The 16,394-nt window shown below is 38.4% G+C and overlaps 1 protein-coding gene across 1 annotated transcript; it reads left to right on the forward strand.

The window, feature by feature from the left end:
* The first annotated feature begins 417 nt into the window (after nt 1-417).
* Nucleotides 418-10,802, forward strand: SFRP4 (secreted frizzled related protein 4). Its single transcript, XM_065399431.1, has 6 exons — nt 418-859; nt 1,720-1,800; nt 1,896-1,961; nt 5,090-5,288; nt 8,278-8,341; nt 10,617-10,802. Exons 1-6 carry the CDS (start codon nt 418-420, stop codon nt 10,800-10,802), a joined length of 1,038 nt encoding a protein of 345 aa, XP_065255503.1.
* The last annotated feature ends 5,592 nt before the right edge of the window (nt 10,803-16,394 follow it).

The raw sequence follows: 16,394 nt of genomic DNA on the forward strand, positions 1-16,394 counted from the left end.
GAGTGGAGGTGATGTCACCCTGTCTGAAAAGAAAAACAAACACACACACCAAGTGAACGATGCTGCCAAGAAGAAAGATCAACCCCCACGTCACTTGTGGCACTCGTATAAATATGGCCCTACAATTTCCATGGCTGTCTGTAAGTCTCAGATAGCTTGAACTTTGGAACAAGAGAGAAGCTCTGTGTCTTTTTAGCACTGAGGCACAAGGAAATCTAGAAGTTCATCTTTGCCAGTGGTTTTTATGTGCCAGAGTGATAGGGAACGGGGATAGACCAGCATCTCTTTAGCTCTTTCCACTGAAAGCTGAATGAGCGACAGGATCAGCCTGTGAGACTGATTACCCAAGACTTCGTGAGAGGAAGCAGAGAATCTCCGGAGCGCCAAACGTTAGTCCCGCCGCTAAAGGCTGGGAAAATGCTAGCAACCTTGGCAGCGCTCTTCCTGTGGCTCAGGGTCAGCATGGGGGTGCATGGTGCTCCCTGCGAAGCTGTGCGCATCCCCATGTGCAAGACCATGCCCTGGAACATCACCAGGATGCCCAATCACCTGCACCACAGTACCCAGGAGAATGCCATCCTGGCCATCGAGCAGTATCAGGAGCTGGTGGACATCAGCTGCAGCCAGGTGCTCAGCTTCTTCCTGTGCGCCATGTATGCCCCTATCTGCACCCTGGAGTTCCTCCACGACCCAATCAAGCCCTGCAAATCGGTGTGCCAAAGAGCCCGAGATGGATGCGAGCCCATCATGAAGAGGTACAACCACAGCTGGCCCGAAAGCCTGGCTTGCGATGACCTGCCTGTGTACGATCGAGGGGTCTGCATATCCCCTGAAGCCATAGTCACCGATGTCCCTGAAGGTGAGGAGGGACCAGTGTTTGTGTGTGTGTGTGGTGGGGGGTACACTAAGGCAGGGCTCATTGGGTAGAGAACCTTGATTATAAGATGGCAATTTTGAATTCAGATTTGTGCCCTTGTTCACCAAGTCTCTGGAAAGCAGAAAGCTTTAAGTGGGTCCCAAAAGCACAGAGCTCCAGAAGCTCCAGCACTGTGTAGGGCAATCTATCTCTCAAATATAACACAGAGGGACAGGTTTTGGCGAGGACTGCAACTAGTCTCTCGGGTAAATGTTTGTCTTTTTAAAAAAAAGACTTCTCAGCAACAAACAAACAAACCCAAACAAGAAGAGATTGAATTTCCTATGGGCAGGGCTTTTCTGAGAACACTGAAAAGCCAATCTGGGCAGAAGGACTCCAATATCCTCTCCAAGTCTCACTGGTGTTACTAGTCAAAACGAGAGATGATTCAGAGTTAGGCATAAGTGAACATTGAATAGTGATGTTTAAGTACGCCTTTCAAATTTAAATGTCAAATTGGCAGTGCAATACACAAAACTACACACCAGGCTTTTGTCCACGAAGCGAACTAGCAGTCATACAATGATATATTGCAGATTTTATTCCCTTCTTTTAAACAATTTACAGTGCTGTTAAAAAAAAACAAGTATAAGACCTGATGCAGACATATTTTCGAAAATATAGTGAATCAATGGTTTTTAGGAAAGATTAACTATTTTAAATGCTCCCCGAGATGTGTATGCTAGTGAAGTGATTCCGGAAATATCAGAGATGATTTTTTTCGTTTATCTTCTTGTGTTCATTTCTTTTCGGTAGCAAAAAACAAATTCTGTGCAAATTTTATTGTGTATGTTTTTAAATAGATGTGAAGTGGATGGATTTTACTCAAGATGTAATGGTCCAAGAAAAACCTCAAGAGTCTAACTGCAAGAATCTAAACCAGGGTGCGTCTTCGTAAAGGTCCCCCTTTATTTCTCTCGAAAATAATTCTGTAATTGACATTAATTTGTAATTTTTCCTTATGATTTTTTTTTTGAAGCTCGATGCAAGTGCCGGAAGATAAAGCCTACCCTAACAACATACCTGACCAAAAACTACAGCTACAGTAAGTCAACCAGTGAAATAATTTCATTTCCAACTCTTGGCAAAATTTCCCTAGAATCGCACTATCTTCTGGTTCCCTTCCCCTGGTTCTTTTGATATTATCAAATTATTATAGCTCCTCTACTTGTAATCCATGACAAGCCGCATCGTAGGTTTTAAGATTAAATCAATAAATGAATCATAAAGAATCACTTTTAATAAAATAAATAAATAAATAAATAAAATTATCTGGCACTTTAAAAGATGTTGCGCCTGAAACCTTATTTTCCCGAAAAACAACAAGAAACAAATATGTAGAACTAACGTGGTCATTAAAATCGCTAAATTGTTGTCGTATTTTTAGAATACAGACCGGTCTAACAAAACGTAGTGGGACAGATTGTTTAACAAAAATGGAGAGGGCCATGTGAGCCGTTTCTAAATTTTCCTGACGTTGTTTAATGCAACTCAGTCTAGTGACAAGTAACAAAATAGCTGGAGATCCTATGAACTGCAATTTTTATTTTGCTATTTCAGCTGGAATAAATTGGAAACTTGATTGATCAAGTAAGCACTATTGTGCTGTTCTCACTCCATGAAATGAGTTCATGTGAAAACAATGAAATTGGAGAGACATGAAAAGGTTGCAAAGCAACTTTTTTGTTTTATTTAGTCACAAATTAGGTCATAGAATATTTACTATATTTTGCATACTAGCCATTAGAGACCAATGGCCAGATCCTTAACTTATCTAAAAAGCAACACCTTATAGACTAACAGATGTATTGGAGCATAAGCTTTTGTGGGTGAATGCCCACTTCCTCAGACACATGTTGCTTTTTACAGATCCAGACTAACACTATCCCTCTGATACTTAACTTATGTACATTTTCATAGCTCTATTGAAGTCCATGGAGCTGTGACAACTTACACCAGCTGAGATCTGGCCCAGGGGTTTTATTATACAGTGTATGAAATTTTGACAATACAAGTGCCCAGCCACAAAAAGGATTTCTGACCAGAGGAACTCAAAATATTTATTTATAATTTAGTTTTTCTTTCAATAACAAGTCTGTATGATTAACAGTGAATGCAAAGTGAGCTATTAATTTAATATGTAATATTATGGTTTACTGCAAGTTTACAGTGACTGTTTCTGGGAGGGATATTATTTTAATTTGCTTATTTTAAACTATGGATATCACACAATAGGCAGTTTAAAAAATGTATTATATTCAATATCAAATTAAAACAAAAATGTTTGGGTACATGCTTAAGTCTTTGTTGTTAAATAATCGTTTAATTCAAATTCAGTTTGCTATTAGTAAGACAGTTGTGACATTAACCTTATAAAGCAAGCTGTAAATCCATTTGTTTTAAATTGTTGCATTTTGATGGACTTTTATGAAACATTAATATTTTCTAATATCTAATTTCCTAATCTATCTCTCTACAACACACACTACCATTTGGTGGAACATTGAGATTCTGCATTGTGTAATATATACATACATCTATACTCTGTGAGTGTATATAAATATATATGGTAACTTAAAATGTCTATATTCTGAACTGAAATAGAATTTTTAAAATCATGTTTGGCCCAATCCTGTTTCCATTGACTTCAACAGGAGTGTTGCATGAAGAAAGACTGCCGGTACTGGTCCTACAATTAAAAGACCTGAAAACACTGCATTCGATTGGCTACGTTTGTATTCAAGATTTTAGCTTTGAGATGCAGGGCCTTATTCTGCCCTCAGTGAAATCAATAGGAGAGTTACCATTTGAAGTGGGATGGGGAGATAATATGAGAGAAAAGTTGAAGTACAAATCCAGTTTTGCTAGAAATCCCCTTTAAATAATATATGCAGTTAACCAGTAATTTGTAATGAAAGAGGTGCCGGGGCTCAAGCAATATTTTTAAATTCATAACTGATGCAGTAAGCCAGAGGTGCCGGGGCTGTGAACTGCCAAGCCTAGAGGTGCTGGGACTCAGTGCTGGCAAGTCCTGGCACAAATTAAGCACTGCAACTAACTCATTCTTCCAGTTGATTGTGGGTACTGTTTAGTTGTAAATACAAAAGAATCACTGATGGTTATCTGGGTTTAGCTATGATATTATAGCTTATTTTGTAAACAATTCCCAACAACAATCATGTTTTATAGTAAGTCTATATGAAGTCTTCACCTTTTTAATTGTAAAGCAAATTTCCAACTAAAAATTCATGTAAAGATTATGGGTAGACATTTTCAAAAGCATCTAAGTTACATAGGACCCTAAATCCCATAATGTTTCAGTAACTTTCGAAAATGGGTCATAGACTGTTAAGTCACTTAAATGCTTTTGAAAATGTCACCAATATCCCTAAAACACTATGTGGATGCTACAGATTTTGATATAGTTATTGTTAACACACATAGCACAGATTGTGTTATAGCTACTGTTCTCAATAGATATTATTCCTTCTATATGTGAAACCTTACTATATTTCTAGAATTTGCTAGTTACTAATGTTGTTTATTGAAGATGGAATTAAAAATGTTAAAAAAGAAATTGTAGACACAGCTCAGGTACAGTATGTGCCGCTGATCAGGTGTGTCCTTTGAGAGTAATGAGTGGCCCTTTCTTAAATCCACGTAGGTGTACAGTTTTCTTCAGGATGTTTAGCACTCCAGAGCCCAAATACAATCTTAATTTCTCCTTTATATAGTTAGGTAACAAGAGTCAATGGATATTGTATCTGGATCTCTATTCTGTGTAAAATCCACAGTTGAGATACCACTTTTAAACCAGTTTCTCAAAGACTTTTATTTGAAGGAAGACAGTATAAACTATATACATTGTGAAAACCTTATCCTATTAATTTTTCAGCTTTTCATTTAAAATCATAGTTTTTTCACAGTGTGTTTGATGTAATTAATTTACACCTGGAAAATATATTCAGTGTCTAGATTACATCTAGACATCAGTAGTTTAAATGGTTTATTATTTAAAACAGTGTGGATTTCATGGTAAATCTTTATGACAAATATTTTAGCTAATCATAAATAACAACATTTAGGGACTGAAAAAATAACTTTTACTCATATGAATAGTTCTTATTAATTTATATTATAATTGTCCTTGCATATATATTTTCCTACTTGCAGTTATTCATGCTAAAGTAAAGGGTGTAGAGAGAGGTAGCTGCAATGAAATAACTACAGTGGTTGACGTGAAAGAGATACTTAAATCTTCAATACCCATTCCTCGATCTCAAGTGCCTCTTCTTACTAATTCATCCTGCCAGTGTCCACATCTTCTCCCAAATCAAGATGTTCTCATTATGTGTTATGAATGGCATTCAAGGTAAGCAATTACAATGCAGTGCAGAAATTTACTGTAGTCAAATTTAATAGGAAGCAGGCAAGCAAGCAAGAAAGTAAAGGCCATTTTCTCTGTTCAGAAGCAAATGTGAACCTAGTGCCGAGTTTAATTCCCCTGATTAGTATCCCATATACAGTTCAGGGGAATATATATAAATATTCTATTACTTTTACAAGTCCATGGCTTCAGGTAGCAACATTAACATTTCCAAACTCACTTACACATTTCATAAGCAACCTGAACTCTGACCTACAACACATACTTACAAACTTTGATGTGTACATGGAAACGAGACTCAGACATGTAGCATGGTAAAATGCGGCCACCGCAACTTTATTTGAAGTTATTGCCCTACTGGGCTAACCACCCCAAACTACCTGGCAGGAACTAGTTAGAGAAAAACAGTGAAAGATCACCATCTGCTTTTTTATTACTGTGGAAAACCAAGCTAATTACCAAATATGCTGTGAATGATTTGGAAAGTTCACTGAGGTTTTTATTTTCATATGCTCTACTAAAATGGATTCGAAAAAACTGTTATGTTTCCTGTTGAACTCAGTTGTATGTAAACAGAAGGTTTTGCGTTACAGTGGCTTTTTAAAATGTCAGAAGTCACAACTGGTAAAATCCTGTCTCCATTGAAGTTGATGGCAAACACCTATTGATTTCATTGGAACCAGGATTTCACCCAATAACTAGTTTTGAGCCAAAGTGACATCAGCACTGAAGGAAATATCACATTGTGGTTTCATTTATAATGATTTCCCCTTCAGTTTAATGCTACTATTTTTTCTATAGTCAATACTAGAGAAGGGAAGGAGTGGTCTATAATACTGGCCAGATTCTCCACTGCGTTGCTATCTGTGTAGTCATTTACATCTCTGCAAAGTGGGTGTAAAATGCTACCAACTCCGCATAGTACCATTTTATACTCACTTTGCACTGTGGACATGACTACCTAGGGTGCAAGACAGTGCAGACTCAGGCCCTATATTAGGTAGTGCAGATCCCCGATTGGCAGTTAAATGTCATATGGAATCAGGCATATTTATATCAGTGTTTTGCTTTCTTCAGCTGATTAATGCGTGCATCTTAATTGATATCTGCAAAGTCTGGAAAATTATTGCAGTGCCTCGACCAGTCAATTGATTTAAGGTCTGATATCTCATGATCAATGAGGGTCTGAAATGTGTGCTTTATAGCATGGAGGTTTGGAAATCCCAGTCTCCAAGTGAGACAACAACACATGTTTCTAGTTTGTGAGATGTCAGACCTTAAAACTGTGACATTATGATTTTTAGATTAAATTATTTTAAGCTTTTGTTAGAAGCTTCCAGCATTCTGTAGTTACAATTTTATTTTTCTCATTCTGAGTCCTGTACTATAGCACTCTTGTATTATGGCCAGCCAGCTTTACAGGGGGGGAAAAATTCAAATACTAGTAGCTGAAAGCCTGTGCTGTTGCATGGGTGTGGCATTTGGGTCAAGTAGTCCACCATCTGTGCAGTCTCCCTCATACAACCAATGAAAGTCTTGCATGCAAATTAGCAGCTGGTGATTGATTGAGTTATCTCTGATATCACAATACTCTAGGATTCTTAGCATGGCATAAATACATGCCTTACTATGGCTGTACACTGCATGGGTGTAATTCATAAAGTCAACATGGCTGAGAGCTTAAAAACTGAACGGTAACAGACAGCAAATCCCAGTGATGATTGAACCTGGAGATCAGGGCTTAAATTCAGTTGGAGCTGTCTGGAGCGGAATGCTGGTAAATGTTTTCAACCCCCCTGGAGTGTTTATTGCATGTTGAGCTGGGGTGGGGGGGCTCCTGGAAATACTCTATAAGAATTTAAGCCCTGCTGGAGATATTCTGAAAAAGAGCTGTCAACCATGTTTGTAGCTGTTTCCATTACTTCACACTGACTCAACAGACATTCTAGGCTGCAGAGTGACATGCAGTTATGCAAGACAAACAAAATGTAAGATTGGACAGTGTGGTATAAAATTATTATACCTGCATGACTCATCTGTGGTTAGGGACATGGGAGTATTAACCTTGTCCTACTGGATCAAACCAGTGGCCCATCTAAACTATTATTCTGTGTCTGATAGTGGCCTTTACCAGCTGCTTCAGAGGATTACGTTTCTCATGAGTAATACAATTGTCATAAATAAGTGCCAATGAAATCTTTATACCACAGTGTATAATCATATGTACTCTTTCTCCTGGTGACATTTCCCAGCTGGAGTTACAGCAGAAGCCCCTCTCTGTCACTGTGTGATAGGGCCACTGGAGCCACATAAGTTCAGATCTGACTGCCTTTCCTCTAGCCCAACCCACCACGGCCCTCGGCTGCAGCCTGTGTTGGACCAGCATAGAGACCCTCTCTGTCTGGCAGTGGGGGTATGGAGGCATTCAGTTTCAGCCCAGCAAATGTCCCGGTGAGAGACTAAAATGATTGGGCCTTGTGCTGTCCTTCACAATACAGATATAGTTAGAGAGAGAGAGAGATTAATTAAACGGAGTGTCATGGGACATGCTACCCAACCTATCGTTCTTCTTTATACCTGGTGAAGCTGGGGTATCTTTCACCTACAGCACTATTGCAGGTAAGGACACAGATCCTGAAGTGTTTCATAGGCACCAGCACAATGCCTATGTTGTATGGGTTGCAAACATGTCAGGGAAATGTTGATATTTTTAAAAACAATGTTTTCATTCGAATTTAAAAATTAATATATGGAAACATTTCTGTTGGTCTTAGGTTTTGTAAAAGTTTATTTGTAGAAAACTTAAATTTGGGGTCATTTTGACCTGACTGGTTCCCTTTGGAAAATATTTCTTGTCTATGGTAAATCAACTGGAATGATGACTAAGCATATAAAATCAGGGATCATATCTTTTAGTTACCGGGTATATATGAAACTAGCTATAGCTCACATTTTCATCTTTTAAAAATTTTAGGTTGATGCTTCTTGATGGATGTTTAGTTGAAAAATGGAAGGATCAGCTAGATAAAAGATATAAGGTAAGTATAACCAATTAAAGTAATTCTTACATTCTTAATAAAATGTCAGCCATCAAAATCTATTTGAGCACCTAAATAAATGACCTGAATTTCAGAGATATTGAGCAGTGGCAGCTACTACTGTCTTCAGTGAAGGTGTTTAGCACCACTGTAAGTCAGGACTTCTATTTAGATGACTAAATATAGATTTAAGTGTATAAGTTTGACTATTTTGGCCTTAAATTTTGGAGAGGATCTCTCATGGTGAGACATTTATATGTTTATAATTTTCTTAGACGAAAACAATTTTTATAACAAACATCTATAAACATTTAATAAAAATCTAAAATATTTCAAATATATAAATGTTTTGTTAGTGTTCTTTTCTTAAACACTGATGTGCTACAACAATGAACTTGTGAATTATTTTCATATAGTTGCTAATGCATTAACCTATGAATGATAACCTATTATTGTTAAGTATACAGTGCTTATTACAAAGTGAATATGAGAGTAAGGCCAAATCCTGTTGCACTGAATAAAGCCAATGTAAACAGGCTTTGATCCATTTAGAAACATTGCAGGACTGAGGCATGGAATCCTACGCACCAAGGTCCCTACCCAAAGTCTACTGAACTCACTGGGAGTTGCCCCATTGATTTCAATGGGCTGGGAAATGGACCTTAACTGGCCTGGATGCCTGTGCAGCTACAATGTACCTCCTTCAGCATGGGGAGGAGGAGTAGACATAGCGCACTTCTCCCTGGCTTTACAAGGTCACTGACCACCACCCCCGGCCTGCTCACAAAGCTTCCTGTAAGTCCCAGTGCAGAGATCCACCATGGATAGGGTGTTATGGAATCCTGATTCAGCTGTGCTCAACATGGAGCCTGAGCACATTAGGAATTGGAGGCAGGATTTGCCCCTTAGTTCTGAAAAAAGTTTGCAAAGAATTAAATAATGGGCTGAGAGCATAAATTTTTTTTTGCTTTTAATTATTGGCTGGCTGGAGAATGCCAGGGAGGAGAGAAAGAAGGCTCATTTTTCACTAAAGAAGCTTTTAAGTTACCAATCAACTCTTTGCTGCAGCTGTGTGTCTGCTACATTTTATTATTCTTTTTCTCCAGTCCTTTGACTACCTATGAAATGGGGAAACACACTTTAAAAAAGAGTCTTAAAGAAAAGGAAATGGGAAAAAAGTAAAACTAGATTATACTAGCAATAAGGCAGCACAGGCTGTGATTTATGGAAACATTAACATATGACTTGGGCATTTGAAAACACTTAGTCTTTAACCTCATGCCTCCTCTCTGACCCATGGTGTGATTTAATGGCCTTCAGATAGCACCTTTGTCATGTCTGAATACATAATTAGACATCTCAAAACCTGCTTAAACAATAATTTATAGACCACTAAATGTTTCATGGATATCTTACAAGTTGTGGTGCTTATTCACTGTATTTTGTTCAGAGATTAGTATGTTTTTGTCCAGAGTACAGGTAATAATCACCATTTAAACCTGTTGCTTTTAAATATGATAACCCTAAGTACCAACTGGTACTTTTGATGTTGTTTAATGGGCTGTATGCTGTTCTTCTTGAATAACAAAGACTCTGTCACTCTGCAACACTTCACAGGGCTGATGCTAGATATTTCGTCAACCCTAGGCAAAACTGCACACACATTGTCCTTCAGAGGTGTCACATTGTACCCCTAAAAATTCAGTGGCTTAGGTGGTCATCTAGCTGGCTTATTGCTAACATCAGCCCTGTTATTTCTAGTCTAGTGAAAAGATTAACCCATAAATTAAATACAACTTTCCTATATGGTGATATGTTTACATATATCATGTGTATATATATATACTTTTAAAGGATAGGCTGCTCTCCACTTAGCTGAAACAATAGGCCAAGTAGGCATGTTATGTAAGTCATTTAGTAGTGGTCCTGCAAAGGTGTGTGCACATACAGACCCTTATGCCCACTGACTTCACTGAAGTCCCAAGAAGTTGTTAGGTTTTGCATGTGTAGATCCCTTTGCAGGGTAAGGGCCATAGTATGCCGCTATCTATTGTGCCAGTTTCATTGACAATATAACTGAATCAATGGGAATTGACTGCACAAAGAATACAGGACCAGGCTGTTACTGTAGACATCGGTGACATATTGACAGTAAGTAGAGTAAAATATTAAGCTACTGAGAGCTGCACTAGAGTTCACAGTTTGTTAGCTTTTATTAATTAACTCAGAATGTGGTAACATCTCTAAGTGTTGTGTTTTGACATTATTTCCCTAGAGGTGGGAACAGAGACTGCAAGAAAAGGTGCGAACAGCCCATGATAAAAATCAAAACGTTGGACGCACTGGTCGGAGTGGTGCACCAAAATTGAACACTAAGAACACCAGCCAAGTGCTGGGGACCCCCAAAAAGACCACTAAAATAAGAAATGACCAGAAACAAACAACCCCCAAAAAAGTATGAGTTATGAATTTCCCTAAGGAAAGACTTTCTTGCATGATGAGGGTCACAAGCTGGCTTGAGTGGTATGTGTATTACTCCAGAACTCATCAACTGCGGTATTATGCATAGACTTTTTTTGTAGCACTTTACTTTTAAATGTTTGCTTTTTATTTTAAGCCACTGCAAACCATAGATTGTAGGTTTGCACTGATGTGTGGTAGGCATATTAAAGCTGATTGGTGGCGCTTATCATATTCAGAGCAGTCGAATGCATAGTTTACCAATAAGCATCTGGATATGCATTATCCAGTTTTTTTTATGTGTGTGCCATAAATATGCTTATATTATTAGTATCTGAACTGTGTGTGTTTGTGTAGCAAAAACACATCAAAAGGAAACATTTAATTTTTTATTGTACTTCAGGCTGGCTTCTGTTGTTATAACTTTAAATATATTTAAACATTTAGATGAAAAAAATCAATGTTTTTAAAAGGAACAAATTAAAGTGAAACAAAACTATAGAGTGCATAACAGTAACATTTACAGGTTTGCCATTTGCTGAAATATGGCTTTGTTATGAAAAGTGATTTAAAATAACTGGAGGGAAAACATATTATTCTGTTACAGTAAACATGCCCTTCAGTTACTCTGTAGTGCAGATGTTAAAATATTCAAGAGAGGGACTAGTGTATCTCAGGAGTAAAGTGGGCAATTAGCCATTTTACCACTGGAGACCTGATTTTAAATTTTGCTTAGATCACACAAGGAAATGAGATTGCTACTCCCTGTTCATAAACTCCTCTAAACTACCACACAGTTTGGCACAACTGGAAGGCACTCGTTGTATTGAACAAGGACCAGGACAACGCTGATGCAGCTACTCATGTGCTTAAGGATAAGCATGTGCTTAAATGCTTTGCTGGGTCAGGACTTAAAATTGCAAAGGTGAGGTAACTTAAATATGAGGTACATTGGCACAACTCTGGGGTGCAGTTTACACTGCTCCTGACTGCACTCTACCTGGCTCAAGTCATTGCTACGGGGGCTCTCTGCTTTTTGCTAACACCTATTTAATGCCATTGCATAATGAACATTTGGCTGTTAAAGTTTTAGTGCCTCTGAGCTTTAATTAAGGTGTTAGAGCTCATAACAAATGTCTCAGAGAACCCCCAAAATCTTCCAGCAAAACCAAAAAATACTAGACTTAACACCGCTGATATTTTCTATTTTTTAAGGGGCAAAATACCATTCTTAAAAACAAGCAAGCAGACAAGCTTTCCTGCCTTCTTTACCCATCTTAAATAAGAAGGAGAAAAAAAACAAAAACAAACCCAAGTTTAAAAAAATCCTTTGCATGTCTCCCGATTTATCGTGTCAACACATTAGTATGCTGATCTAAGTTACTGTAGGAATCCTAATGAAGGTTGCATGCATTTTATCTGAGGGCATAATTTGTCACCCTGACTTGGTAACAAAATGTTCTAGCACAAGAAACAAAAGATGCACAAATAAATCCAAATAGCACCCAGCAAAAATATTACTTTCGTTAGCCATGCTCGTACCTGTGCAGCACAATCAGCTTGCTCGCTGGCGTGCAAGCTAATGAACTTTTCATGTGTGCAATTTCTAGCTGCGAGACCCCTGAGTGGCAATAAATGTGTGCTTTGTGTATTTACACAACTAGAAGAACAAAGTGACAAAAAGATCCAGCCAAAATGTCCAAATGTGGGCATCCTAAGCTAGGCACCTCCAGCCATTGTCTTTGTGCAGATGCAGGAATTCAACCTTGCAGAATTGGGTCCCAGATCTATGTTTAGGCACCCAAGTGGTCTAATTTTCAGAAGTGATGAGCACCCATAGTTCCCATTGATTACAGTGAAATTGGGGATGATCAGCTTCTCTGAAACTCAGGCCACATAGTTAGGTGCCTAAATAAAAATTATGGATGAAATCCTCTTTCCTTTGAAGTCAATAGTAAAACTCCCATTGGCTTCAGTGGAGCCAGGATTTCACTTGAGGTGCCTAAATTAGACACCCAAGTTTGAAAATATTGACCTAATCAAGCATAAGCAAAAAATTCAATATTTTTAAAAAGCTTCTAAAATAGTATGCTTTTAGAGCATTGTGGAAGTTCTAATGCTTTGTTTTCATATCAATCTCAAGTTAACCCCTAAAAGAAAGCTGGTGAATACATGTAAGTGTAATTATTAAAAAAGGATCAACATTCTTAACACGGCATTGTTAAACCAGCAAATACTGTAGCTGTGATACTTCACTTTAACAAGCTTTGTTGTGAGCATACAATATTGTGAGCATAAGTGTGTTTGTTGAATAAAACACTGCTATTTAGAAATTATAGCAGCATTACATATTATTGTACATCTGTTAAAATCAAACTTTTATCCATAGCTTTTTTGATATTAAAGAAAAAGTGTAAAAATTATTTGCTACATAGAATTTGCACCATTCCTTCATATTATAAGATAATTCAACATTCCACTGTACGGGAATAAATGTTGATGCACCAATACTAGTGGTTTTGTATGTTTGCTTTTACATGTTCCCTAGCGTATGCTATATGCACATTTTATGCTGACTGCACTTTCTCTTTCCTAGTCTTTACAATTGGAAATACCTATGGTTAAAATGCTTGGGAATGAAGGGCAGTACTGCAGATAGCATGGGGCAATACTGTATAAGGAACAATCTATCCACAGAAGGGAGCTGGACTGGATGAGCTAATGTTCTATTTTCCATCTCTAATTTTTGATACCATTCTATAACAATAATACTATATACATACATAGTACTAATATAAGTCTTTACCTTTACAAACTACCTTACAAATATTGGCTAATAAATCCACACAATGCCCGTGTGAGGCTTCTAAGTGAATATTTTAACATTTGAGTGTTGATTTTGTTACTAAAATATGGATTTAGGCACCTATCTTTAGCTACTCAAGTTTGAAAATTTGGTTAGAAGTCACATATCGAAGGCCACAGCAACTCGTTGTCACAGCCAGGGTTAGAACTAAGGGGTTCCTGACTCCCAGTCACTAAGATATATGCAAGGTTATTGGAACAACAAGGCAGAGTGGCACAATGAGAATGTGCTGGACTCATAATCTATATGTTGATGGACAGAAGTCATCCTCGCTGTCTTTTTTAGTGCTGGGCCCAATAGGAGTTGTGGGGGCAAACAACTTAATTAGTTTTAAGACAGAACTGGACAAATTTATGGGTGTGATTGTATTTCGGATTTGTTTGTGGTGGTAGGGGGCAGAGCTACTGTGGGGCTCACTTCCAATGTATGTCTTACGTTCCTAAAAGCTTATGTTTAAGGTTTCAGCTGGCCAACTCAGGGGTCAGGAAAGGATTTTCCCCCCTTCTAATGTATTCTGGATGTTATTTTTAGAGCTTATCTTCATTACCGGGGTAAGTTGACCTAAGTAACTCTACTCCAGCTACGTGAATAACGTAGCTGGAGTCAGTGTCTTCATTGTGCTGCATCGACAGGAGACGCTCTTCGGTCGACTTACCTTACTCTTCTCGGAGTGCTGCAGTACCGGGGTTGACCAGAGAGCACTCTGCTGTCAATTTAGTGGGTCTTCACTAGACCCGCTAAATTGCCCCCGCTGCACTGATTGCAGCAGCATTGATCTCCCCGTAGTGAAGAGAAGCCCTTAATCTCCTTCCTCTAAAGCATTGGGAATGGCCATGGCTGGAGATGGGACATTGGATGGGGAGGGCCAGGGCTCTAAGAGGTACCGAGCATTCTCCCTCTTTGGTGCTTGGCTGGCTGGTTCTTGCTCACACGCTCAAGGTCTAACTGATCACCATATGTGGGGTCAGGAAAGACTTTTTTCTCAGGTCATATTGGTAGTCACCATGGGTTTTTTTTGCCTTCCTCTGCAGTGCATGGGTGGGGTTACATGCCAGGATTATCTGGGTATATCTAACAATCATTTATCTGCCATTGTGTGGGTCTCGGGCACTGGTGTACCTTTGCTCCTCCTATTTGCTGTCTATGGCACATAATAACCTAGTCTCCTGTTAGCTGTAATACTTTGGTGTAATTTTGGTTGTTGGATTAAGTGTGCAGGTGCTGGGTGGTTTTGGTGGCCTAAGATATACAGAAGGTCAGACTAGATGACCGGGTGGTCCCATCTGGCCCTAAACTCTGACTCTGAGAAGGTAGCAGGCCAAACTGAATGACCCAAGCTATCTTTTGTGGCAATGGTTGCCTGCCTACTATAGGGTCTGTTTTTGAGGGCGTGGGGGTAGTAAATTGGGAGTTGAGGACAGGGAAACTTACAGTTCTCACAGTCAAACCAGGGAGTTTTAAATGTAATTGAGATAGAACTTTTTTTTATTATTTGTAGTTTCACAAGGAAGCCCTGACAAGACTATTTGGTGTGCATTGCTAGTCCCATCTCCTTGTGTAGCTTTTCTTCCAGTAAAGTTATAGCACCACCTTGCCCATACCGCTAAAATGGGTATCCATTGGGTATAATCCTTTTTAAATACGTAACTTTGACAAATTGAGAGGAGAGCATTTGGCTGCATCACTAATGTAGTTAATGTGCCCAGATCCTAGGTGCTTTAGCTCCGACTCTTTTGTCACAACACAAACAAGTATCCAGTTTACTAAGAGACAGAAACTTATGGATCACAACTTTCTTATTAAGCACATAAAATATTTCAGTGCAGTCCCCTATAAAATAAACTAAATGCCCCAGTCACTATATTAACTCAATTCTTTGTTGTACTTCATTTGCTTATTTTTGTTATTCTGATCAAATCATTGCATTTAACTAAAAAGCATTCACTAAACAAAGAAAAATTTAAATCTAAAATAACCCAAAATTGCTATTAAATTATTTCACCCAACATTCTAACCCAAATTCAAATAATGAGACCTGAAAAAATATTTACTCTAAGTACAATAATTTACACTAAATCTGCTATGGTTGTGCTTAGCAGTTGAGTGTGTAATTGCAAATAAATCCTAAAATGTTTCCTCTACCAGATTTTCAGGAAAGTTATCTCATCTTCAGTTAATTTTCATGGCTGAATACGAATAAGAGCATAAGAACGGCCATACTGGGTCAGACCAAAGGTTCATCTAGCCCAGTATCCTGTCTTCCGATAGGGGCTAATGCCAGGTGCCCCAGAGGGAATGAACAGAACAAGTAATCATCAAGTGATCCATCCCGTTACCCATTCCCAGCTTCTGGACAACAGGGGCTAGGGACACCATCCCTGCCCATCCTGGCTAATAGCCATTGATGGACCTATCCTCCATGTATCTAGTTCTTTTTTGAACCCTGTTATAGTCTTGGCTTTCACATCCTCTGGCAAGGAGTTCCACAGGTTGACTGTGCATTTTGTGAAAAAATATTTCCTTTTGTTTGTTTTAAACCTGCTGCCTATTAATTTCATTTAGTGACCCCTAGTTCTTGTATTATGAGAAGGAGTAAATAACACTTCCTTATTTACTTTCTCCACACCAGTCATGATTTTATAGACCTCTATCATATCCCCCCTTAGTCGTCTTTTTTCCAAGCTGAAAAGTCCCAGTCTTACTAATCACCTCATATGGCAGACGCTC

Source organism: Emys orbicularis, chromosome 2 (assembly GCF_028017835.1).
Source record: "Emys orbicularis isolate rEmyOrb1 chromosome 2, rEmyOrb1.hap1, whole genome shotgun sequence".
In the NCBI taxonomy this organism is placed as follows: domain Eukaryota; kingdom Metazoa; phylum Chordata; order Testudines; family Emydidae; genus Emys; species Emys orbicularis.